The following is a 24,648-nucleotide window of genomic DNA, read 5'->3' on the forward strand; positions in this document are numbered from 1 at the left end:
CCCTGCCGCGGGGGAACGTTTTGACCGGGACACAGGGCCGCGAGGAGGCAGACGCGATGCTCCCGTCTTTGCAGGAATCTCTGGATGGGGATGAAAAGGAGCTGGAGAGCAGCGAGGAGGGTGGCTCCGTGGAGGAGCGGAGACTCGAGCCGCCACCCAGCAGCCACTACTGCTTGTACAGCTTCCGCGGAAGCAGGTGCCTGCGCCCTGCCCGCTGCGCCCGCGGCCCCGCCGCCCGGCCTTGCACCCCGCAGTCCCCACTCGCCATCTCCTCTCCCAGCCAAGGTCTCTGGCCCGATGGGCCCTCCTGGCCTCAGTCGGTTCTTCCCGACTCTTCTGGGTTTTTAATGCCCGGCACTCCCAAGCCTCTGCCCTCTTGCAGCCCCTGTCATCGCAGCTCCTGACATCTGTTCATCAGAGTTCTTCAAAGCCTCGTTCCTTCAGAGTCTTTCCCTAGTCCCCAATTTCCTGTCCCCAATTGCCTTCATTTCTACTACACATTTTAACCCCCGCCCTCTAGTTTGCTCTGTTTTTGCTGCCTCTCTCTCCCCTCGGTACCTCCTGCATACCCCTGCTGACTTTCCAGGAGTCCTGGCTCTAAAATTTATCCTTTAAGATGTATTCTTAAATTTTAAATGTGTTTGTGTGTGGGTATTCGCACATGCATACAGATGCCCACTGAGGCCAGAGGTGTCAGATACATCTGGAACTTACGTTACAGGTGGTTGTGAGGTGCCCTAAGTGGGTGCTTGGAACCAAACTAGGATCCTTCCCCCATGAACAGTAAGCGATGTTAACCTCTGGGATATCTCTTCAGGCCCTGTTTATTTTTTTATTTTAATTAATTTATATTTTCTGAATAAAAAAATTATTTGCATTGGTGTTTTGCCTGCATGCATGTCTCTGTGAGGCTGTCTGGTCCCCTGGAACAGAAGATACAGACAGTTGTGAGCTGCCATGTAGGTGCTGGGAATTGAACTAGAGACCTCTGGAAGAGCTGCAATGCTCTTAACTATTGAGCCATCTTTACATCCCTTAACTTAATTTGTATTTTTTAATTTATTTTTATATTTACTTATTTATTGGTTTTTCGAGACAGGGTTTCTCTGTGTAGCCCTGGCTGTCCTGGAACTCACTCTGTAGACCAGGCTGGCCTCGAACTCAAATCTGCCTGCCTCTGCCTCCCAAGTGCTGGGATTAAAGGCGTGCACCACCACTGCCCGGCTTAACTTAATTTTTAAAGAGGGATTTCTTCACACTTTCGGGATATTAGGTCTTACCTCTACTTATTAAATACCCTGAAGAGAAAGGGGCCTCTTGTCAGCCCTCATTTATGGGGTTTCTGTCATGGGAATAGGCATTGGGGACCATGCAGTGTGGCCTTGCAGCATTTTAGCTGAGTCCTTGCTTTTACCCAGCTTGCAAAGGCTTGATTGACAGCTTAGAACTGATAGTACTGTTGTATTGCATCTTGTAGATTGACACAGAATCGAGGAGATAGTGATGATGGACGTTCAGGTGGCACAAATGGAGAAACTCCCTCTGGCGATGATTTCAGGTAAGAACAGGCAGAAAACTCTGCTTTCCTGGTCTGTGCATATCTGTAGGTGTCAGTGGGGTGTCTTGTTGCTACTGCGCTTTGATCTAAGTTGGACCTTTAGCTCCTGCTATCCCCTAGGAACTTCTCCTGATCTCCCCCTTGACTTTTATTCAAGGCAAGAGCAGATGCAAATACCGATAATCATCTGATGTTGAACCCAGAGCTGTGTAAACCTTAGCCAAGCCTTGACACTGAGCTTTACCTAACTGAGATAATCATCTTTTTGTGGTGGTTGTTTTAGAGATAGGGTTTTCTCGCTATATAGCTCTAGCTGTCCTGGAACTCACGAAGTAGACCAAGTCTTGAATTTACAGGGATCTGCCTGCCTTTCCCTCCCAATTGCTGAGTCCAAAGGCGTGTGGTACTACCTATGGCAAGATGATGATCTTTAAGGAGGAAAGGTTAATTTGGCTCAGTTTCAGAAGTTTCAGCTCGTGTGGTTTCTTAGCCTTCTTAGCCTGTGAGCCTGCGGCAACAGGAACTCATGGCAAGAGCAGACGGCAGCAGAAGAGCCTATTAACTTCACGGGCTGCTAGGGAGAGATGCAAAGAGGGAGACAGACAGGCAGCTCCCAGCCAGCTGGCCAACCAGTCAGGGTTCTGATATGTTATTAGGGTCCTATTTCCAGAGCCTTAGCATCCATCTACCTCCTAGAGGTTCTTTGGTCTGGGTGCCAAACCTGCCTTTGGGGGACATTCCAAATCTAAACAATAACCCTCTCCAACAGGGGCATCAAGTAGACAGCTTGCTTTTTTTTTTTTTTTTTTTTTTTTTTTTTTTTTTTTTTTTTTTTTTTTTTTTTTTTTTTTTTGAGCCAGAGTTTCTCTGTGTAAGTCTGGCTGTTCTAGAACTTGCTTTGTAGACCAGGCTGGCCTGGAATTCACTGAGATAAGCCTCCCCTAAGTGGTGGGATTAAAGGAGTGTACCTCTGCTGACTAGTTGATAGCATTCTTAAGAGAGATCCTGAAATTGGTATGGTAATGCATAATAACCTGGGGAAAGTTTGAGGTTACCCTAGGCTATGTAGCTAGTTCAATACCAGCCTGGGCTACATAGGGGCCCTGTCTTTGGCTCATTATATGTGACTTACAGGCTTGAGTATGCTACTGGTAAGGAATGTGTGTCTTTCATTTGTCAAGCCTCTCCTTGGTGGATACTAACCTACCGGCTGAAGTGGAGCCGGAACTGCGCAGCTTCATTGCTAAGCGTCTTTCCAAGGGAGCATGCTTTGAAGGGCTGGGTAACGTTGCATCTGTAGAGCTGAGGTAAGTATAAAATATGCTGTCTCCTGCGTTTTTATTTCTGAGCTAAACATGAGAAGTGTGGAGAGACTCAAAGAGGTCTAGACCTGCAGAAGACATCTTTGTTTTCTTTTCTCTGGTACCTCCTGCTCTTCCACTCCCAGCCAGAGCACTGGATCTCACATAAATGTTATGAAATTAGACTGAGATTTGGCACCTGAGTGTACTTTAGTCTGCTTTATACTTAGACAGAGGTAGCCTTGATGGAGAGCATTTCCTGGTGTGTGCAAAGCCCTCTGTTCTTTCCTAATCGCTGAAGAGGAAATTGTATGCCCATGGTTTATAGCATGCCTTCACAAGTGCTGATGTAGTTCTTCTTACAAAGGGAGATGGGCAGTTATCTTATTTTCCAGTTCAGAAGTAAACACTGAGAAATTAAGTTGGGAGCCCAAGGCTACAGGGCAGTCAGGCTTACGAAGGCACCTCAGCCTGATTCCAGCAGTCTTGCCTTTATGCTCCTTCAGACAAGGCATTTGTTTAAATGAAGGTTCCCTCAGAGGTAGATAACTCTGGCCCAAGGATAAAGCTGCTAAATAAGCCTGGCATATCAGCATGGCACATCCATAACACGTGAAGGTTTGAAAGAAGGGGAGCATGCTTATTTTTATGTAAACATGGGCATTCTATGAACGAAGTTGAAATTTGTGTAGATTTTTCTTTAAACAATTAAAAAAAAAACTTACGTATATTGGTGTTTTGCCTACATGAATGTCTGTGCACAAGGTGCAGAAGAGGGTGGTGTTAGATCCTCAGGAACTGGGGATACAGATGGTTGTGAGCCACCCGAACCTGGGTGTTTTATAAGAGTAGCCAGTGCTTTTTTAACTGCCAAGCCATCTCTACAATCCCTGGATTTTTCACATAAGACAGTGAAATGCAGTGAATCTCTGTTAGGGGCTGCTTGGTTTGTTTTTATGAGACCAGGTCTCACCATGTAACCCTTGCTGGTCTGGAACTCACCATGTAGTGCAGATTGTTCTTGAACTCACTGAGATCTACCTGCATCTGCCTCCTAAGGCTGGGATTGGTGTGCATCACCACATCTGATCTATAGGCTGCTTAATTAAACCTCACCTGGAGCCAGGCAGTGGTGGCGCACGCCTTTCATCCCAGCACTTGGGAGGCAGAGGCAGGCGGATCGAGGCCAGCCTGGTCTACAGAGTGAGTTCCAGGACAGCCAGGGCTACACAGAGAAACCCTGTCTCGAAAAAAACACAAACAAACAAACAAACAAACAAACAAACAAACAAAAAACCTCACCTGGGTCATACTCCTTCTGCTGAGAAGAGTAAGAGGAGAAGGTTGGGGAACTCTGCATGAGGTTATCTGAAAGTGTTACGAGATCTAGACCAGGTCCAGAGCCATCTACAAAGTGAGGAGCATGAGTTCCCAGATACTCCACTTTACTTTTTCCTTTCTTTTCTAGAATTCCAGGGTACCGAGTTGGTTGTTATTACTGCCTTTTCCAACAGGAAAAACTGCTTCCTGAAATAGCAGCAATGGAATATGAACATAACCCTTCTGAGTATGTGGTCTGCTTCTTAGGAGGCTCTGAAAAAGGACTGCAACTATATCCTTTCTGTGGTGTTCGAGGGTATCAGGAGGGAGAGCACCCACCCGGGCAAGTAGCAAGTGGCCTTTACTCTTAAGGACCTGTCGGAATGTCATTTGTGACTATTTGCCTAGGCTGTGTGTGTGTGTGTGTGTGAGAGAGAGAGAGAGAGAGAGAGAGAGAGAAGAAGAAGAAGAAGAAGAAGAAGAAGAAGAAGAAGAAGAAGAAGAAGAAGAGAAGAGAGACAGACAGACAGACAGACAGACACTGAGACTGACTCTCACTTTGTAGTCCTGGCTAGCATGAAACTCATTACATAGACTAGGCTGGCCTCAAACTTACATCAATCCACCACCTCTGACACTTGAGGGCTGGAATCAAGGGCACATGCCATCATACTCAGCTGAGACTTTGTATTTCTGGCTGAGAGGTAAAATATTAATGGATCATTCTGTGTCTCTTCCTTAAGAACATACTTTCAGGCTTGAATTGGACAAGTATATTCAAGGGCTGAAGAATAACATGAATTGTGAGGTAAGGCGTCTGACTTGAGCTTTGTAAGACTGGAGTGAGAGGGTGAACATGCCATAAGAGTACTAGTCTGGTCACTTGGGAGCCACCGACACTTGACTTGTAAATTCCTCACTGTGTAGGCAGTAGTTGAGTGCTGTGTGACACAGGCGGGGAATGCCTGTGTTAGAGGCTCTGAGGGTCTCATGATTCTACTTTTGATGTGTTGCACCAATGAAAACTTATTAAATCCAATTGTGGAAACTCACACCTGATACCCTGGTGTTTGGGAGGCAGAGTTCGAGGCTAGCCTAGTTTACATAGCTACTTCCAAGCCTACCAGAGCTACATAGTGGACCCCATCTCAAAAGCAAAACAAGAAGCCGAAGAGATATCTCAGTGGTTAGAGCACTGGTTGTTCTTCCAGAAGACCTGGGTTCAATTCCCAGCACCCACATGGCAGCTCCCAACCATCTGCAACTCCAGTTATATAACTATAACATATTCTTACCTCTTTGAGCACCAGGTATGCAAGTGGTAGACAGACATGGAGGCAAAATACCCATACAATTAAAATAAAATAAATTAAAAAAGAAAAACAAAAGACAGCTGGTGAGATGGCTCAAAAGTAAATGTGCCTGTTCGACTGACTTAAGTTTGACACCCAGGACTCACATTATGGAAAGAGAGAACTGACTTACATGGGTTGGTCTCTGACCTCCATGTATGCAGGGCACATGCATGCACACACACAGAGAGATAAAATGAAAAAGAAAGACACATCTATGTAACATTCAGTGGCAGTTAATAACATGCCTGGTGGGAAGAAGACACCTTTTATCTGATTTCTAGGCACATGGGATTCATAGTTTGGTTAGCACTAGTGGTCCATTAGAGATATGCTATGCCACAGTCTGTAGATACCAAGTTTTTAGAAATATTTCATCTCATTATTTTATGAATTGGTCATGTCTATATTGGTAATTTATATTGAGTAAAAAAAACTATGTTTTTGATCCAGATGTGCTGCTGCGTGTCTACACTCCCAGCACTGGAAAGATGGAAATAGGAGAATCAGGAGGTTAAGTTTAGCCTCAGCTACAGGGAATTTGACACCACCTGACTTATGTAAGATGCTGTCTGAAAAAAATTTCTTTTGCCAGATGGTGGTAGCACATACATTTAATCGCAGCATAGTAATCAAATCTCTGAGTTTGAGGCCAGCCTGGTCTACAGAGTGAGTTTCAGGACATCCAGGGCTATACAGAGAAACCTATCTTGAAAAAACAAAACAAAAGAAAACAATCCCCTCCCCCCCTGCCCCCCTCCAGAAAAAAAGTGGTATGGCTAGGCACATTGGCACTTACCTATAATCGCAGTATCTGGGAGGTTTAGGATTTCAAGGTCAAGCCTGGCCTGTATTACATGGCTAAACCATGTATTAAAAACAAACAAACATAAAAGATGCCAGTCCTAGTTTTTGTTTTCTGTCAGGAGTATATTGAAGGGGATGGAGAGATGGCTCATCAATTATGAACACTTACTATTTTCCCAGAAGGCCAGAGTTTACTTCTCAGCACCCAAGTCTGGTGGCTCACAACCACCACAACTCCAGTTCCAGAGAATTCAACACCCCATTCTGGACTCCAGGAGGCATTCACAGGAACACAATTATGTGCATACAAATAAAAATTAAGATTTTAAAATTGTTTTGAAGAGGGGGCTAAGAAGGAGGCTTAGGTTGTAAAGGGTTTACAATGCAAGCAGGAGGACCTGAGTTTGGACTCCCAGCATCTACATAACAATTTGGGTGTGGTAACATGCACCTATCATACCAGTGTTGAAGTGCTGGAGACAGGGAGATCTCTGTACCAGCCAGCCTAGCCAAATCAGTGAGCTCCAGGCTCAGTGAGACAGACACCCTTACTCAAGAAAGCAAGATGGAGAAGTTGGAGAGATGGTACCTGCCCCACCAGGACTGAGGACCTAAGTTCAATCTCCTGCACCCACATGGTTGAAGGCCAGAACTGACTTCTGCAAGTTGTCTTCTGTTCTTTTTTTTTTTTTTTCAAGACAGGGTTTCTCTGTGTAGCCCTGGCTATCCTGGAACTCACTCTGTAGACCAGGCTGGCCTCGAACTCAGAAATCCGCCTGCCTCTGCCTCCCAAGTGCTGGGATTAAAGGCATGCGCCACCACCGCCCGGCGTTGTCTTCTGTTCTAAACACCGACATCATGACATAAACCTGTCCACCACCACTCCAAAAATATAATTTAAAAATAAGGTAGAGAGCAATTGAGGAAGACATCTCATGGCAAACATTAGCTTACACACACACAGAATATATATATACCATGCACGCAGAGCAAGTATATTGAAAAAAAAATGTCTAGTAAATTAAAGGCTTTTGTGATACTAAAACAAATGCTGTGCTCTCCTGATGTAGGAGCGGAGCCTGGGGAGTGATGTAAAGTCCTATCTGAACAGCTGGTATGAGGATGTGCTGTGTCCAATCCAAAGGGTGGTTCTTCTCTTTCAGGAGAAACTGACCTTTCTGCTACATGCTGTAAGTATTGCTTAGGAAAACTTTTTTTCTTTTTAGCCACTTTTAAAGATAGGTCCTCACTAGGCAGGGGAGGTACACACTTTAATCAAGCACTTGGGAGGCAGAGGCAGGCAGATCTCTGAGTTCTGTCTGGTCTACAGAGTGAGTTGTTCCAGGACAGCCAGGACTACACAGGGAAACCCTATCCCAAAAAGCAAGAGAAAGTAAGGGGTGGGGGTGCGGGGAAGTGGGGAAGATAGGACCTCACTGTGTAGTCTAGGATTGCTTAACTTTTTTTTTTTTTTAATTTAAGAAAAGACTTAAATTACTCGTGTGTGTGTGTGTGTGTGTGTGTGTGTGTGTGTGTGTGTGAGAGAGAGAGAGAGAGAGAGAGAGAGAGAGAGAGAGAGAGAGAGAGAGAGTTTTCCCATGTCACTGTAGGAGTGGCAGGGTTATAGTGCATGCCCCCAAATCTGACTTTTTACATGTGTTCCAGGGTCACACTCAGGTTGTCTGGATTCTTACATGGGTTCTGGGATTGCACTCAGCTTGTCTGGATTCTTACATAGGTTCCAGGATCACACTCAGGTTGTCTGGCTTGAACAGCAAGCACTTGCACTCACTAAGTCTTTTCCCTGGCCCTGATCCCAAACTTTCAGTCCTACCTGCCTCAGGTTCTTGAGTGCCAAGATTGTGGACCTGTCCAACCACACCTGCCTGAAATAATTTCCATCGAAATAAAGGGAAACAGGTGCAATTTCCAGAACATTTGAAAATGAAAACCAACCAAACTAACAAAAACCAAAGTAATTTTAACTATATGAAACTATGTTTAGTCCCCACAAGCCTGATGACCTTAGTTCAATCTCCAGATTCCACAAGGTGGCAGAAGAGAACCAAATCCCAGAATTGTCCTGCCACATATATACTCTTTGAGATGTTTACACACATACACAAATGTATATACATGTGTCCACACATACACACTAAATTAATAGACTTGGGGGCCAGTGTACTTGATGCCAAACTTGACGACCTGAGTTCAAACCCTGGAATCCTCATGCTAGAAGGAGAGCACTGGTTTCTGCAAGTTGACCTCTGACCTCCACACTAGTGCATGCGGCCCCCATTAAAATAAATAAGTAAGTAAAGTAAAGAAATGCTGAAAAATGTTAAAACACATACTTATAATCCTAGCATTAGGGAAACTGAGGCTGGAGAATCAGAAGTTCCAGGATAGCCTATGCTGCATAGCAAGACTGTCTTAAACCATATTTTAAGGAATAAAAATGAAGAACCATTACTGAGCAGTGCTTTAGCTTAGAGCACTTACAGAAGATGCAATGATAGTGCCTTTAGTGCGTGGGGACAATGCATTTGGATGGGAGCAGCATGTCATTGAGGAACAGAGGATGCAGGTAGTAAACTGTCTTCTCCCTCTCTCTCACAGGCTCTAAGTTACACTCCTGTCGAATTTAAAGAATCAGATGAAAAAACAAAGAGAGACATTAACAGGTAAAGAACATAATTTCTGAAGAAAGCCTCCATCCCGTCCTGTCCCGTCCCTGGGCAAGCTCAACAGCTACATTTTAACCTCCCCTCCCAGTAGAGAATGCATTTGTTTACTCCTGTTCTGCAATGCTGATTGTGGAAAGGACTTGTATATGTGACAGGTTTCTAAGTGTGGCCAGTCTCCAAGGACTTATTCATGAAGGCACCATGACCTCTTTGTGCATGGCCATGTCAGAAGAACAGCATAAATCTGTGATCATCGACTGTAGCGGCCCTAAGCCTCAGTTCCACAATGCAGGTGAGTCAGAAACCAAGAGGCAGTGTTTGTGGACCTCTTGTACTAAATCATGAGGTATAGACATATCCTTCTTGTGCAGTATGAAGTTGCTAAGACCGGCAGGCAGTGGAGCCGCACTGTAATCCCAGCACTTGGGAGGTAGAGGCAGGTGGACTTCTGAGTTCACTACAGAGTGAGTTCCAGGATAGCCAGAGCTACACAGAGAAACCCTGGGGGGAGGGGGGGCAGTTTGCTAAGACCTTAATGATCCTAGAAGCAGAGGTTCAAGTCATGCTTGGTATATAAGAAAACTCATGTGTGTACACAGGAACAAACACAAAAAACACTCCTAAAGACATTTTAAAATTTTGTTATTTTGAGATAGGTTCTCACTGCATAGTCCAGGTTGACTTTGAGCTGATAATCCTCCTCCTGCCTTAGCCCTCCTAGGATTACAAGTATTATATAAAGGCTTATTTTTGATTGGTTGGTTGGTTGATTGCTTTTGAGAAGCAGTCTCATATAGGCTATACTGGCCTTGAACTTCTAACTCTCCTGCCTCTACTTCCTAAGGGCTGAGATTATAGATAATCATCACCATGCCTGGCTTAAAGGTATTCTCTTGTTTGGGGTTTTTTGGGGTGTTTTGTTTTGCTTGTTGTATTTCAAGACAGAATTTCTCTGTGTAATCCTGGTTGTTCTGGGACTCATTGTGTAGGCTAGGGTGACCTCAAACTCAGTTATTCACCTGTCTCTGCCTCCTGAGTGCTGAGATTAAAGGTGTGCACCTCACCCACTACCTGGCATTAAAAGCAATTTTAAAAAAGATATGATTTATTTAATGTTTATGAGTACACTGTAGCTGCCACACCAGAAGAGGGCATCAGATCCCGTTACAGATGGTGTGAGCCACCATGTCATTGCCTGGAATTGAACTCAGGACCTCTGGAAGAGCAATCAGTGCTCTGAGCCATCTCTCCAACCCTAAAGGCAATTTTTTAGGAAAGTCTTTTGATTGTGTGTCTGTGTGAGTGAATACAGGTCCATATGTGTGTGTCCTAGCACAAATGGGAGGGGGGCCAGATGAAAACATTGGGTATCAGTCCTCATTTCTACCTTGTTTGAGACAATTTTTGCTTGGCTGCTATGTATGTCCGTCTAGATAGGCCTCAAGGTTTTAGGGATTTCACTGTCTACACCTTCCATCTCAGTGTAGGAACCGTGGGATGTGCACTTCTGCATCTGGCTTTATGTGGGTGCTGGAGGTCTGACCTGAGGACCTCATGATGGTGTAGCAGAAAGCTTTACACACTGAGCCACCTCCCAAACCTAAAAGCATTTTAAACAGTTTCTTTCTTTCTTTGTTTTTGTTTTGTTTGTTTTTAAGATTTATTTATGTATATGAGTAATCTGTTGCTGTTTTCAGACACACCAGAAGAGGGCATCAGATCCCATGACAGATGGTTGTGAGTCACCGTGTGGTTGTTGAGAATTGAACTCAGGACCTCTAGAAGAGCAGCCAGTGCTCTTAACCTCTGAGCCATCTCTCCATCCCTAAACATTTTCTTAATTATTTAGTTTGTATATATATGAACATGTACAAAGATTAGAGGGCAACTTTTGGGAAAGGTTTTTTTTCCTTCAATCATTAGGATCAAATGCAGGGTTGGTGGCAAATACCTTGACCCACTGAGGTATTTATGTGCTGGTCCCACATAAAGGCTGTGTGTGTGTGTGTGTGTGTGTGTGTGTGTGTGTGTGTGTGTGTGTGTTTTAACAAGTGTAAGCACATGTGCAGGTCAGAGGGCAACTTCCCTTCCACCATGTTAGAGGCAGAGTCTGTTTTGTTGTTACCTGCAGTGTTTTCAGGCCTAGCTTGCCCATGAGCTTCTGGCGTTTCTCCTGTCCTTCCTTCCATCTCCCAATACATGCTGAATTACAGATGCTTGCACTGTGTGTATCAGCCTTTACAGGGTCCAGGGTTCTAATTCAGGTCCTTATGCTGTGAGGCAAGTACTTTTTCTTTCTTAGTCATCTCTCTCACCCACCGAAGACTTCCTAGCAATATCACTATGTAGCCCAGGCTGTCCTCAAACTCTGCCTACCATTGACTGTGTTTGGGAGAACAGGAGGATACAGGCAAACAGCTCTGAAGGTACTTTTTGTTGTTCTGATTGTTACAACAGGATCTCTTTACATAATCCTGGCTGTTCTAGAACTCACAATAATTCCCTACCTTTGCCTCAGTCTCCCAAGTGCTGGATTTAAGGCATACACCTACACAACCAGCTTCTAAAGCATTTTTTGATATAGCAAATTGCAAGCAACCTAAATGTTTACCAACAGGAAATCAATAATAAACTGCTAATGAACACAATGGAATATAGAGCAGCTAAAAGTGAACGAGAAGTACATGTTAGTATGGATCTGAAACATACTGTTTAGTGAAAACAACCTCTAAGAAAAAGACACAAGCTTTAACATATACAGAACAATGCATACGTCAGGTAAAGGTTGGTAGCCAAAGCTAGAAGTATGTATAGGGATGGCAGTCCTTTCTGATGGGGAGAGGGAATGTGATTATAGCATTTGACTGTTGTAGCCCTGGCTGTCTTGGACTTGCTTTGTAGACCAGGCAGGCCTTGAACTCACAAAACCCACCCGCTGTTGCCTCCTGAGTGCTGGGAGTTTTAAATAATTATTTATAAACTTTTTATAAAGAAATTCGCCAGGCAGTGGTGGCACACTGGGGAAGGTTAATTCCCACACCTCTGGAGGCAGAGGCAGGCATATTTCTGTGAGTTCAAGACTAGCCTCGATGGGCAGTGGTGGCGCATGCCTTTAATCTCAGCACTTAGAAGGCAGAGGCAGACGGATTTCTGAGTTCGAGGCCAGCCTGGTCTACAGAGTGAGTTCCAGGACAGCCAGGGCTACACAGAGAAACCCTGTCTCAAACAAACAAACAAACAAACAAACAAAAAAAAAAAACAAAACCAAACAAACAAAGAAAGAAAGAAAGGAAAGAAAAAAAAAGAAATTTATGTGCTGGGACTGGATAGATGGTTAATAACCAGAGTTGTGTTCGGCATATCCAACACACATCTCCCAGGGGCTCCAGTACTCATGTACACATACAGGCATATGTACATAAGGAAAAATAACAAAAGTAAAATCTTTAAAAGCTGACAGGTATACCTGTATGTGCTCTGTGGTATTTAACTGTGTGTGTTTACTGTTGTTTAGGAAGCAACCGTTTTTGTGAGGACTGGATGCAAGCTTTCTTACATGGAGCTGAAGGGGGTAACCCTTTTCTTTTCAGACAAGTCCTGGAAAACTTCAAACTAAAGGTAATGCATTGGCTGCGGGCCAAAGGTCGGCTATAATGTTTTTGTTCTGCATCTAATTACTGCAGGTGGTAGCATCAGTGATGGCTTCAGGTGCAGGTGGTAGCATCAGAGCTCAGAACACAGGTGTGTGCTGTGCAGCAGCAGCACTGCATGCATGGGATTTCATGTTCACTACTTTGTGGTGAATTGCTTGCTTATATTTAGAGAACATTAAGTTGATACTTTCTGGTGCGCCTCAGTTGAAAAACACAGAAATAAATGATTTCAAATTCTGGCAGGTGCGGGTTGTCACCTTAGGAGCTGGTTTTTTTGTTTGTTTTGTTTTTTTTGTTTGTTTGGTTTTTTTGTTTTTTTAAAAGTCTTTTTAAATGTGAGGTTCTCTTACACTAACGGAAAAGCATATTAGCAATAGTAATAATGGGTATTTTTTTTTTTTTAAAGCTCAACATTAGCAGGGTGTGGTGGTGCCACCTTTGATTCCAACACTCAGGAGGCAGAGAGAAGCTGATCTCTGTGAGTTCAAGGCCAGCCTTGTCAATGTAGTGAGTTTCAGGCCAGCCAGAGCTACGTAGTGAGACCCTGTGTCAAGAAATAAAACAAAAGTGGACATTATCAGCATACACTGAGAGCTTAGCTAGAGAGAGGGTATTCTTCAAGCATCTTCATCATCTCACTGAACATATTTAACAGGGTAATCTTTTTCTAGGCTATACAAGACACAAACAATTTGAAGAGATTTATCCGACAGGCAGAGATGAATCATTACGCTTTGTTTAAATGTTACATGTTCCTTAAGAACTGTGGCAGTGGAGATATCCTTTTGAAGATTGTTAAAGTGGAACATGAAGAAATGCCCGAGGCCAAAAGTGTGGTGGCGGTCCTTGAAGAATTCATGAGAGAAGCACTTGTCTGAAGTTCCGGTCCGGGTTGAGGGTCTGTTTCATTGAGTGTGTTGAGGCTTCGTGTGACGGGCTGTAGTTACCGCTGTTTTGTTTATAGGATTGCACTGCTCCTGAGGTGACTGGAAACACTCCAGCTTCTTCCTTTTGTGCTTTTTTTGTTTAACTTAATTAAACACAATTATCAGAGGAATGTCTTTACCAGGTCCTAGGCAGATGCCGTGTGTTACAGCTGTGGAGTTTTGCTGGCTCACTAGTCTCATAAATCCTAAGCACCAAACACCTGTTGCCTAAAGAGTTCTGGAGATGATTTTTGGATTCCTGGGAGTTTAGTGTTTAACAGGATTTCCTCCTCCAAAAGAAACATAGTATGTCTTTCTCAGTACATTGTAGAAGTTTTTGAAGTACCTGATCCTAGCAAGATGTGATGACACATGCCTATGATCTCAGCTATTCAGGAGGCTGAGGCAGAAGGTTCTGAGGTTCCAGGCCAGCCTGAGCTACAGACTAAGTTTATGTCAAGCTTGGACTACATGGCAATCATGATCCTGGTCTTACTGCAGCATCACATCGCTTCAGAGACAGCCTGTTCATCCTGTGAGTGATACATCTCAATGGTCGCAGGAATGATGAAACCACCTTTTTAAGGGAATATATAAATAAATTATGAGTGTATAAGAATTTTAAAATGAGCTATATATATAAGTTTGTGGGCTGGCAAGATGGCTCAGAAGGTAAAGAAGCCTGCCCCCAAGTCTGGCAACCTATGTTCAATCCTCAGGACTCACATGGTAGGAGAGAACCAATTCGACAAATTCCCTCTGACCCATACACACCTGCATACACAATAAATAAATATATGAAGAAATGGTGGGCTGGAGAGGCAGCTCAGCAGGTAAGAGCATTGTTGCTCTTGGAGAGGAGCCAGCACCTACCTGGTGGCTTACAACCATGTGTAACTTCAATTTCAGGGGATTTGACACCCTGTTCTGACCTCCTCAGGCATCAGGCACACATGTAGTGTACAGACATACATGCAGGCAAAACACACAAAAAATAATCTAAAACCAGTAAGAAAGAAAGAAAAGAAAGGAAGAGAGAAAAGAAAAGGGATTCACTAGCTTCAAGATAAGAACATTCTCTCTGATTAAAAAGTTCTTGTGGAAATGGCCACATTATTTACAGGTATTTATTTGCCAGAAGCCTGTATTTTCTTATTTTTGGATGAAGATCCTGGACTTTTTAAACAGTATTAAGAAAAAGAGGGAAAAACAGTAAATACAGGAAATATCCTTTACAAGCAAATGTAAGAATGCACTTGAAGCCAAATGTAATGATTCATGTCTTTGAATGTAACCTCCACGAGACATAGGCAGTTGGAACTCTGTGAGTTCAGGGCCAGACTGATTTACTGAATTACATAGCAAGTTTCAGGCCAGCCAGAGCTAGATAGTGAGACCCTGTCTCAATAAATAAGAAAATAAATAATATTTTAAAAATTAAAAAATGTAAACAAATTCTCCCATTACAATCGCTCATTGATTTTAGATTTCTGTGTCTGTCACAAGCCCCAGACCGTTTTGCCCTGAATCAATTGCAAGTGCCGTTGAGTAGTCATTTCTGATTCTCATGAATGCCAGCTGCAGCCACACACAGCTGTTCTGCATAGCTGTTTAATAAATCCATTTGGTAATGATTTTGGTTTAGAAAGTCAGAAGTCTTATGTTCCCACTGCCTTCAGGATGCTCAGAGGAGTATGAGTCTGTAAAACAGGCACTCTTAACTGCTTGTAAACCCTGCTAAGAGCTGAGCGCTAACTTTCAAAGTGCCTGATTGTGGCTTTCTGCCTTCATCTCTCCAAAAGTCAGTCTTGGGACATGAATCACCACACCCTTTCTTTCTCTTTAATGAGAAATACAATTCAGGATCTCTATAAATGCTTTCATATGACTTTAAAGTTTAATAACTTGGATTATAGGCAGTATAGAAAAGAACGTAAGTAGCATTTTTATAGCTATCTGATGGCTGGGTAGTCAGCGGCTCTATGGCACTTTTCTTGAATCTTTTCCTAATGCACTTGGTGCCCACTTGGAAATCATGACCAACATTAGGACATTGAGATTTTGAGTCTATAAAATAGTAATCTTTATTTTCAAATTCACAATCAGGAGTGTAGCAAATGGAATTCAGAAAATAAGTGTAGGGGCTAGGGAAATAGGTCAGTGTAAAATACTCGCTCTGCAAACGTGAGGACCTCTGTGTGATCCTCAGAACCTACATACAAAAGCCAGGTGTGCTAGCATGTGCTTGTAATCCCAGCAATGGGGAGGAAGACACAGTTCTTACTGCCCAGCCCAACTGACTTGGTAAACTTCAGGCCAGCAAAGACCTTATCTGAAAACAAATGGAAAGAAAAAAAAAATAGAGCCGGGGGTGGTGTCGCACGCCTTTCATCCCAGCACTTGGGAGGCAGAGGCAGGCTGATTTCTGAGTTCGAGGCCAGCCTGGTCTACAGAGTGAGTTCCAGGACAGCCAGGGCTACACAGAGAAACCCTGTCTCAAAAAAACCAAAAACAACAAAAAAAGATAGGCCAGAGAGAGCTCAATGGATAAAGGTCCTGGCTGGCAAGTCTGACACCTGAGTTCTACCTCCAGAGCTCATGTGAAGGTGGACAGAGAACCCACTCCTGCAAGCTGTTCTCTCTGTGTATGCATCCCTCAGAGCTAACTATTAATTAACAAACAGGAAGACAAAAAGGTAGATGGCTCCTGAGGATTGACCTCTGGCCTCCAAATGTTTGTGCACACAAAAATATACATAATAATAAAAATAAAAGCAAATGCAGCCGGGCAGTGGTGGTGTACACCTTTAATCCTAGTACTCAGGAGGCAGAGGCAGATGGACCTCTGAGTTCATGGCCAGCCTAGTGTACAGAGTAAGTTACAGAACAGAACAGAACAGCCAGAGTTACACAGAGAAACCCTGTCTTGAAAAACAAAACATAATAAAAAAGGAGATGCATTAAATACTTGTGGATATAGGAAACACATAACTATATTCTTTGCTTATTTGTAGGTACTTCTTTGTAATGTAAGCCCACTACATTACACAATTGTATATAGTAGTCTTATGTTTAAAAAGAATCTGCCAAATTCTGTACCATTAAAGACAAGCAAAAGGCCGGTCAGTGGTGGTGTACACCTTTAATCCCAGCACTTGGGAGGCAGAGGCAGGCGGATTTCTGAGTTCGAGGCCAGCCTGGTTTACAGAGTGAGTTCCAGGACAGCCAGGGCTATACAGAGAAACCCTGTCTCGAAAAACAAAACAAAACAAAACAAACAAGCAAGCAAAAGATGTCGTGGAATTGATTATCTTGTTGATATGAAAAACAGCTCATATCCATAAACCTATGCTGTATTCAAATTTTAATAAGTGAATTTATTAAATTTTGAAGGCTTGAGGGGTAGGGAAACACCCTCTCAGAGGCAAAGGGGAGGGAGAATGGGGTGAAGAATTCTAGGAGGGGGCACTGGGAGAGGGGCAACATTTGGAATGTAAATAAAATAATTTTAAAAAATTAAAGACTTAAAAGGTGTTCAGATGTGAAATAAACTTGTGCTTGTATGCAATACACAGGAAATATATGTTTGCCTTATATCAAAAATGTATATTTGTAACAATAATAAAACAAAGCTTCTAGTCAAGGCAGATATTTTTACCTAATTGAGTTTAATTCTTACCTGTAATTATTTCTAGTAATTTTACATGGAAATTATACTTCACACACACGCACAAAGATGTGTGACAAACTCAAATCACCTGTTAGAATGCCCAAAGAAGAGGTAAACAAGTTTTCTCATGACGATTCATTTGTTATCTAAAACCAGTTTCACCTGCAGTACACAGTAGCTCAGACCCCTTCCCCTCTTACTCATTGTTCAGAGTGATAGGACACCAGGCGGTGGCGCACGCCTTTAATCCCAGCAGAGGTAGGAGGATCTCTGAGTTAGAGGCCAGCCTGGTCTAGAGAGTGAGTTCCAGGACAGCCAGGGCTGTTACACAGAGAGACCCTGTCTCAAACAAACAAAACAAAAGAGACAGGAGTAAATCCTGGAATTTTGGGTGACAGGGAGTAGTGACAGGGCTGACAATAAAAGTCTGAGCAGCTGGGCAGTGGTGGCGCACACCTTTAATTCCAGCACTTGGGAGGCAGAGGCAGGTGGATTTCTGAGTTTGAGGCCAGCCTGGTCTACAGAGTGAGTACCAGGATAGCCAAGGCTATACAGAGAAACCCAGTCTGGAAAAACAGAAAAACAAAACAACAACAACAACAAAAAGAAAAGTCTGAGCAAACATTTCAAAGTTACCAACTGCTCCTGTGTGGCCTTGAACTGATACAATGAGATAGGCTCTTCTTAAATGTGTGTGTATATTGTGCATGTTCATGTGTATGTTTGCATGTATATGTGGAGACCAGAGGACCTTGTATATGTGGCCCGGGGCTTGTCAAGTAGAATAGGCTGGCCAGCTGGTGAGTCCTAGGGATTTTTCTTCCCTGTACAGAATGGCAAGTGTGTGTCACAACTAGGTATGAGGGACTTAACTCAAGTCTCCGTGGTTGCACAGCCACTTTATTGAGCTCTCTCCCTAGCCAGAAATTGGCTCTTTGTTGACAGGGTCTCTATTATGTAGCTCTAGCAGTCCCAGAACTCCATTGGTAGGCCAGGCTGGCCTTGAACTCAGAGATCTGCCTGCCTCTGTTTCCCAAGTGTTGAGATTAAAATCATGCACCACCATGGCCGGCCAAGAACAGCTTCTTCTAACACTCTGTCATTGTATGGTTTAATGCCCTTGAAGTCCCCAGCAATATACAGGGACCAAGAATATAAACACTGGGACCAGAGAAGGCCTAGGTATGGATCCAGCATATTAGTTACTATTGGCATGTGACTAAACTCTAAGTCTTCCTCTTTTGTACAGATATGGGATTGTTCATAAGCATTTTACATAAAGCAGCTATGGAAATGGCAGAGTGTGTTGGCACACTGCTTTAGTCCAAGCACTCAGGAGTCAGAAGCAGGCGGTTGTCTGTTTAAAATCAGCCAAGCAAGCCAGGGTTACATAGTGAGACCCTGTCTCAAAAAAAAAAAAAAAAAAAGCCCCAAAACATTAGCTAGGAAAATACCTACCTCATTGTCTAGCGTAAGTGGGAACTTATTAAATTGCTTTCTTTTTTTCCCCCCCAAGGCAGGGTTTCTCTGACTAGCCCTGGCTGTCCTCAAATTCAGCGACCTGCCTGTTCTCTGCCTCTGATGCTGGAATTGAAGGTGTGTGCTACCATGCCCGGCTTGTTTTCATTTCTTAAATTATCATTGGTAAACATCTTAGCAAGTTATTTGAATATGAATGAGAGTTCATATTCATATATGAATGAGAGTCTGACAGAAGGGAAGAAACAGAAAAGTGAAGGGAAATGGGAGGAGGCCAAAGGCAAATGTAACGAAGCAGCTTTTGGTTCTCCAAGGAGCTGCCTTGATGCCACAGGTACCTGGAGCCTGGGAGACCCCAGTGGGAAGCCTCTGCATGGCACTCAGCTCTGTGCATGCAAGTAGAAGTGGGTTTTCAGGCAGCCTGAACCAACTGCACTCTTGATCTTAGCTCTGGGATGGCTCCTGCAGTGTTTGGAAATATTTTTCCAATAATACACAGGAAATTGATGTGAAGGGAAATAACCCCCACAATGCACTTAACAGGGCAATTTAATCCTCCAGCATTCAGTCGTAGTTAGCTGGAAAGCTACACAGGCCTGGAAAAGGTGAGCACCCAGTTGGCTTCTCCAAGCCTCATCCATGCAAAGCCAGCTTGGCTGTTAAAACTTCCAGAGTCCCAGGCTTCGCCTTGAGCATATATGGTTGCTTTCATCCCTCCTTCTCCATGTGAACTTGACTGTGCACTGTTCTTCAAGATTACATCGCTGATGGAAACTGAAAGCACTAGGCTTATTGAGGGAGAGAAAGAGGTCTTTAGGGCATCTCAAAGGTTTCTCTAATAATAACAATCATATTAATCACATATGTATGATTAATCTATACACATATGATCAATATATGAGTATCTGTACATATATTAATCATATAAAAGTATAATATATAACATACAATATTATGTATAATATATTAAAAATATACATGTACACTCTATCTATCTATATTCATATATTCCTGAGTAGATGTGTTGTTGACATAGGCAAGGCCATGTCAAAGATCTCAGTGTGTCATCACCATGGGAGTGGCAGCGCCTTCTCTGGGTGAGACTTAGAGGGATAGAGGAAAAGGTTTCCTCTGGACTGTGTGTGAACATAGAGAGTGTGCAGACAATGTCTACCATTATTTTGCCCCTCCACATGTTTATGTCCGAAGACTGCGTCCCTACAGAGACTGTACCTACCTGAGGTTAGCTCCAGTTGCCCCCTCGTTCAGCTGGATGCAATACCCTGACTTCTCTGTTCAACAGTATATATAAACACTTTGAGCTCCTGGGGCGGGGCTGTGGCTTTTCCATCCATGACTGTCTAATCCCAGCTCTTCTGTCCTTGAGTCCGTGTATTTGTCATTTCTTCATTCTCTGGCTGTCAATCCCTAGAGCGGCTCAGAGGGAGGCACTTACAGCTGGATAAGTGGAGTGGGAAATAGGCCTGAGAGGACAGGAGTTTCCCTATCTGCTGGCACCCACCTCTAAAGCTCCCTGGGAAGCACCCTATATGGGTATGTCTTCATGGGAAGAACCTTCAGTTTTCACCAACCACTCTGAGAAGGTTAAGGAAGACAGTACCAATCACCAGTGCCCAAACCCATCAACTCACCATTCCCCGTTCTCACCTTCCCCACCCACCAGGAACCAGACGCACACCAAGCAGGTAGCATGGCATCCCTTGAGGTCCTGAATAACCAATAGCTTAAAAAAAAAATCTTTAATGGAATCTGTGCTCAAATAATATGTTACAACAAAAATATACAGAATGTACACAATACAAAAATATTTAGAAACCAACGTTGCGGCTAGTGTTTTTTGTTTTTCACTTAGTCCTGGGAGGGGCAGCTCACTGATGGGCACTGTTTTTAAGGCAGAGGAGAGTCAACGATTTGCAGCTAGCTCTGGAAAGCACACAGCACTGGGTAATCCTCATTATCTGCAAACTGAATTGGACACTAGAGGAAGACCTGGTGGATGAGTGATGCCTCCACTAATGCTCTAGGCAAGAATGGTTCTCATGGAAATGGAGAGTCAAAAGAGCCCCATTAGGGAGCGTCTCCTAATTAAAAAAAAAAAAAATCAAGTGATGAATGGTGCCATTAAAGAGAAATTCCTCTTTTTTGAAGGCCTGTTCTCCCTTCTCTAGTTTCTATGATTCCTCTCCCCTTTAAAAGCTAGCTAGTCTACACAGCTGCTGTTTGGGGGGATTCCCTAGCCTGAGGCCAACCTACAGCCACCATCGTGAGGAGTGAATCCCAGCCCTGGCGGGTGGCCACATTGGAGAGGCTGAGGGCCTCAGGAGAATGGAGACCAGCTGGGAAGGGTTGTTGGGATGGAGAGGACCAGTTCTCATCCTCCTGCCTTGGTCCTGCGTGTTCTGCTCCTCCATCTCAGACTGGTGGTTCCTCATCCTGGGCTCCCAGGGCCTGAGAATCCCAAAGGCAACATAAAGGTCATCTGCCTCCCGGCCTCCACTTAGGGTTTCCAGAAGCTCCTAGTGCCAGACTGAGTAGATTGTCTCAGAGGAGCAGAGGCCCTGGGCTCTGAATCTATAGTTATTTTGCCAAACACCAGACCTGGCACCCCAGGCTGCTGGGCAGCACAAGGCCACTCCCTCAATCTCAGTTTCCCTGTAGGATTACTTCCAAGTCCCCTCTAGATGGAGCCATCTAACCCTCAGCTCCTCCCACTCTGGACACTCACCAGGCTCCCCCAGCTCTTCCCTAAGGCTAAGTTTTTCACCAAAATATACTTTATGACAGCTTCTTGTGGCACTAATTCTCATGGGGAGATGGCCACAGTATCACTGTCCTGGGTTTTCATCCCGAAGATTTTCCTCCACAGCAGGCAGTACAGACATGAAAGTTCCGGAACCAGAACACAGCTGAGAGTGTCCTCCCAAAGGTCCTGGTAGGGCTTTGGTCTTCCCTCTAGCTCGGGCAATTTTTCCGCTGGTCAGTGGTGCTCAGCAGGTGTTTGGGAGAGCCAGATGAGAAAGAGGAGTGCATGATGCCAAAAGCAAGGTCACTGAGCGAGCACTCGAGAGCACACTGCTGCTACCCACTTCAGAAGTCCCCTACAGACATCCCCATGTGTACAACACTGTCTCCCTCTTCCTTCCTCTGCAGCCTCTGACTTGTCTGCCATTGCACACACACACAACCAAAACCCTGTCTCCACACCCAAAGAGAGAGGCACAAAGTAGGATCAGGGCAGTAGAAAGGAAAGAAAAGACCCCACAGTCCAGATAGGGCATGGAAGTAGAGTGATGGTGTGATTCATGACTACAGGCAGGAAGAGGAAAACTAGTCCTGGGATTTTCCTGGGGGAACCTGGGATGAAGGTCATTGCCCCAGGCACAGGGCCCTCCCCTAGGGCAAGAATAAGGCCTGGAGCTTATAGCATCTCCCTGCCCAGCCCTAGGGGAAATGTCATAGCACCCATTGACAGGACCCAAGCCTGGGGCGCTCTGTGCTCCCCTACGTCAAAGCCATCATAACCATTGCTAGAGCACCAGACCTTGAGTGGCAGAGAGAACATGGTCTAGCCTACAGTCACCTCTGGGCTGGGGAAAGCCTGGCTGTGGCTACTCTAAGAACTTCTTTGTGTCTCAGTGTCTCTCCAGGTGGACAACTAGAGAAAAGGGCTATTTGCTCACTCTGTGGCAGTGAGCACATGGGACAGGCCCAAGCCACAGGGACAGCCACTCTCACCCTGCCTCCGACCCCGTATCATCAGACCAGCCACATCCATCTGCCCACCATCTTTCCAAACCAACACACGCTCCCCAGCTCCAAGAGTCTCCGGTTCTCCCTGCTCTCACTGAATTGGAGGTGAGAAGCAGATGCAGGATGCTTCCTCTGGATGCTTCTGTTTCCCCTCCCTGCCTTGGTCCTCTGGTCCCTTAGGGGGGTGGTGGCAGCTTCAAGTCCAGCAGTGTATAGGCAAAGATGTTCCAGAAGACAGCAAACAGCACGAAGATGGTGTACATGGTCACAAAGATCCACCACAGCGACTGGTCCTGCAGCCTCTGCTCATAGTTTCTGAGAACCACCACGCCCAGGGTGATGCCCACAGCCACACCACCCAAGTGTGCCACAAAGCTTGGGTGAGGGCACGGGGGATAAGCCGATGGGTGGAAACGGAGCCACACAGCCCTCCCGAACTCCATACTCACTGCAAAGGGAGGAGACAGAGAGACATCATAGCATGGTTCCAGGCAGGGGTGTGGAGAGATCAGGCACACCACACCGGCTACCCAGTATCCATTAACTCATTCATTGTCATGAGGCCAAATGCAGTAATCAAGGAGACAAGACTATCCCAAGAGTCTACAGGGCTTGGAGATAAATCATCAATCAATTACATTCACAAGGCCATTTCATTAAGAGATTCGGGCATGAAGCAAAAAGAAATGATAGAAAATCCAAGCTAGGTGCAAGGCAGGGTATTCCAAGAGGGTCTCTTGAGGAAATGTCAGACAGGGCCTCTCAGGAGAAGATGTTTGGACTGTCATCTGAATGTTGAGAGGGGCCCTGCTAGAAGACCCTAAAAAAGGCACAGCTCTGTCCGAAGGCCCTGGCATCTCTGTGGTCATGCTGCATCCTGGGAACATTTCTTCATCTGCCCACTGGTATAATAGCATCAGTGTGCCCGGCTGCACAAGTGCCTTCGTGCTCAGGAGAAAGGGTTGGACAGGGAATGAGGATGAAGGAGGAATTAAAGGAAATCTGAACTCCATTTTCACTATGGTCCAGTCCTTCCCTTTGTGAACTTTCTAAGTCAGCCAATCAAATAAGGATTCTGTCTGACTGAAAGGAAACCACTGGGCAATAGTGCCATCCCATGTTCCAGTGCTCAAGGCAGAGGAAAAGGACTTCCTTCCTTCTTTTCTTCCTTCCTTCCTTCCTTTTTTTAGTGTGGGGCCTTACTATTGAGTCCCGGATATCCTAAACGTCAATGTAGTCAAGGCTGTCCTTGAACTCACAGAGATCTGTCTCTCAGGTGCTGAGATTAAAGGCATGTACAATAAAGCCTGGCTGAGAGTATGTATTTTTTTTCTTTTAATTTTTCATCACAGGTGTGTGTGTGTGTGTGTGTGTGTGTGTGTGTGTGTGTGTGTGTGATGCATGTGTGGGTGTTGTCAAGGTCAGAAGAACTCATCATATCTCTCGGAGCTGGAGTTACAGGTCACTGTGAGCTGCCCAGTGTGGGTTCTGAGACCTGAACTTGGGTGCTCTGGGAGAACAGCCAACACTCTTAACCACTGAGCCTGAGAAAGAAGATATTCTTGGCCTTATTTTACAGACCAGGAAACCAAGCAAACCTGACAGATTAAAAGACAGTCCTTTGAGTGCAATGTTGTACCACTTCTTGTAACAGAGTGCCCCTCTCCACCTTTAACCATTCCACCCAGGAACCTTCCCTTTGGGCACAGATTGCTGTCTTCAGAAAGAGCTGCAATTCCAAGGTCAGCCAGCAGAGGGCAGAAAAGGAGCAGCAGGGCCTTTCTCAGCCACGCTAACCTGGTGGCATTTTCCTGCTGAGCTTAGTTCCTGTAGCCAATTAAGAAAAAGATGATGGATCCCACCTCTCCATCACTGTTTTAGCTTTTATGATTTAAAAAAAAAGGGGGGGGGGTAATGTATTGCGTACTTGGCATGCATGTATATGCATGTATACCAGAGGACAACATCAGACAGGTGTGGGCTGCCATGTGGGTGCTGGGAATTGAACTCAGGACATTTTAGAAGAGCAGTGAGTGCTCTTAATCACTGAGCCACCTCTCCAGCCCCAGATTTATGATGTTTATAGTGGTTTTTATGGAAGAAAGAGAAGGAGAGGGAGGAGGA

At 44.6% G+C, this 24,648-nt stretch overlaps 2 protein-coding genes across 5 annotated transcripts in view; one reads left to right on the forward strand and one right to left on the reverse strand.

Annotated features, from left to right (window-relative positions):
• Positions 1 to 22,548, forward strand: C6H17orf75 (chromosome 6 C17orf75 homolog). Of its 2 annotated transcripts, none has more exons than XM_034504739.2 (10): positions 1 to 196; positions 1,478 to 1,558; positions 2,740 to 2,865; positions 4,328 to 4,471; positions 4,930 to 4,987; positions 7,409 to 7,528; positions 8,958 to 9,022; positions 9,181 to 9,317; positions 12,540 to 12,643; positions 22,411 to 22,548. In XM_034504739.2, exons 1-10 carry the CDS (start codon positions 57 to 59, stop codon positions 22,465 to 22,467), a joined length of 1,032 nt encoding a protein of 343 aa, XP_034360630.1. In that variant the 5' UTR covers positions 1 to 56; the 3' UTR covers positions 22,468 to 22,548. The 2 variants fall into 2 exon arrangements, with proteins under 2 accessions (XP_034360630.1, XP_034360629.1); XM_034504738.2 differs by lacking the exon at positions 22,411 to 22,548 and adding an exon at positions 13,350 to 17,251.
• Rhbdl3 (rhomboid like 3) overlaps positions 20,495 to 24,648 on the reverse strand; it is a 52,813-nt gene continuing 48,659 nt past the window's right edge. For all 3 annotated transcript variants that reach the window (XM_034504734.1, XM_076936195.1, XM_034504735.1), the window contains one exon: positions 20,495 to 22,972. In XM_034504734.1, the coding sequence (XP_034360625.1) occupies positions 22,701 to 22,972 (272 nt within the window). In that variant the 3' untranslated portion in view covers positions 20,495 to 22,700. The remainder of the gene's footprint in view (positions 22,973 to 24,648) is intronic.

This window comes from Arvicanthis niloticus, chromosome 6 (genome assembly GCF_011762505.2).
Source record: "Arvicanthis niloticus isolate mArvNil1 chromosome 6, mArvNil1.pat.X, whole genome shotgun sequence".
Classification (NCBI taxonomy): Eukaryota; Metazoa; Chordata; class Mammalia; order Rodentia; family Muridae; genus Arvicanthis; species Arvicanthis niloticus.

What these genes read in the sequence shown, in the direction of transcription:
- C6H17orf75 (XM_034504738.2), top strand. Translation starts at nt 57, where the DNA reads ATGCTCCCGTCTTTGCAGGAATCTCTGGATGGGGATGAAAAGGAGCTG. An exon ending in TGACCTTTCTGCTACATGCT is followed by an intron (nt 7,529 to 8,957) that starts GTAAGTATTGCT and finishes TCTCTCTCACAG; the next exon opens with GCTCTAAGTTACACTCCTGT. An exon ending in TGGAAAACTTCAAACTAAAG is followed by an intron (nt 12,644 to 13,349) that starts GTAATGCATTGG and finishes ATCTTTTTCTAG; the next exon opens with GCTATACAAGACACAAACAA.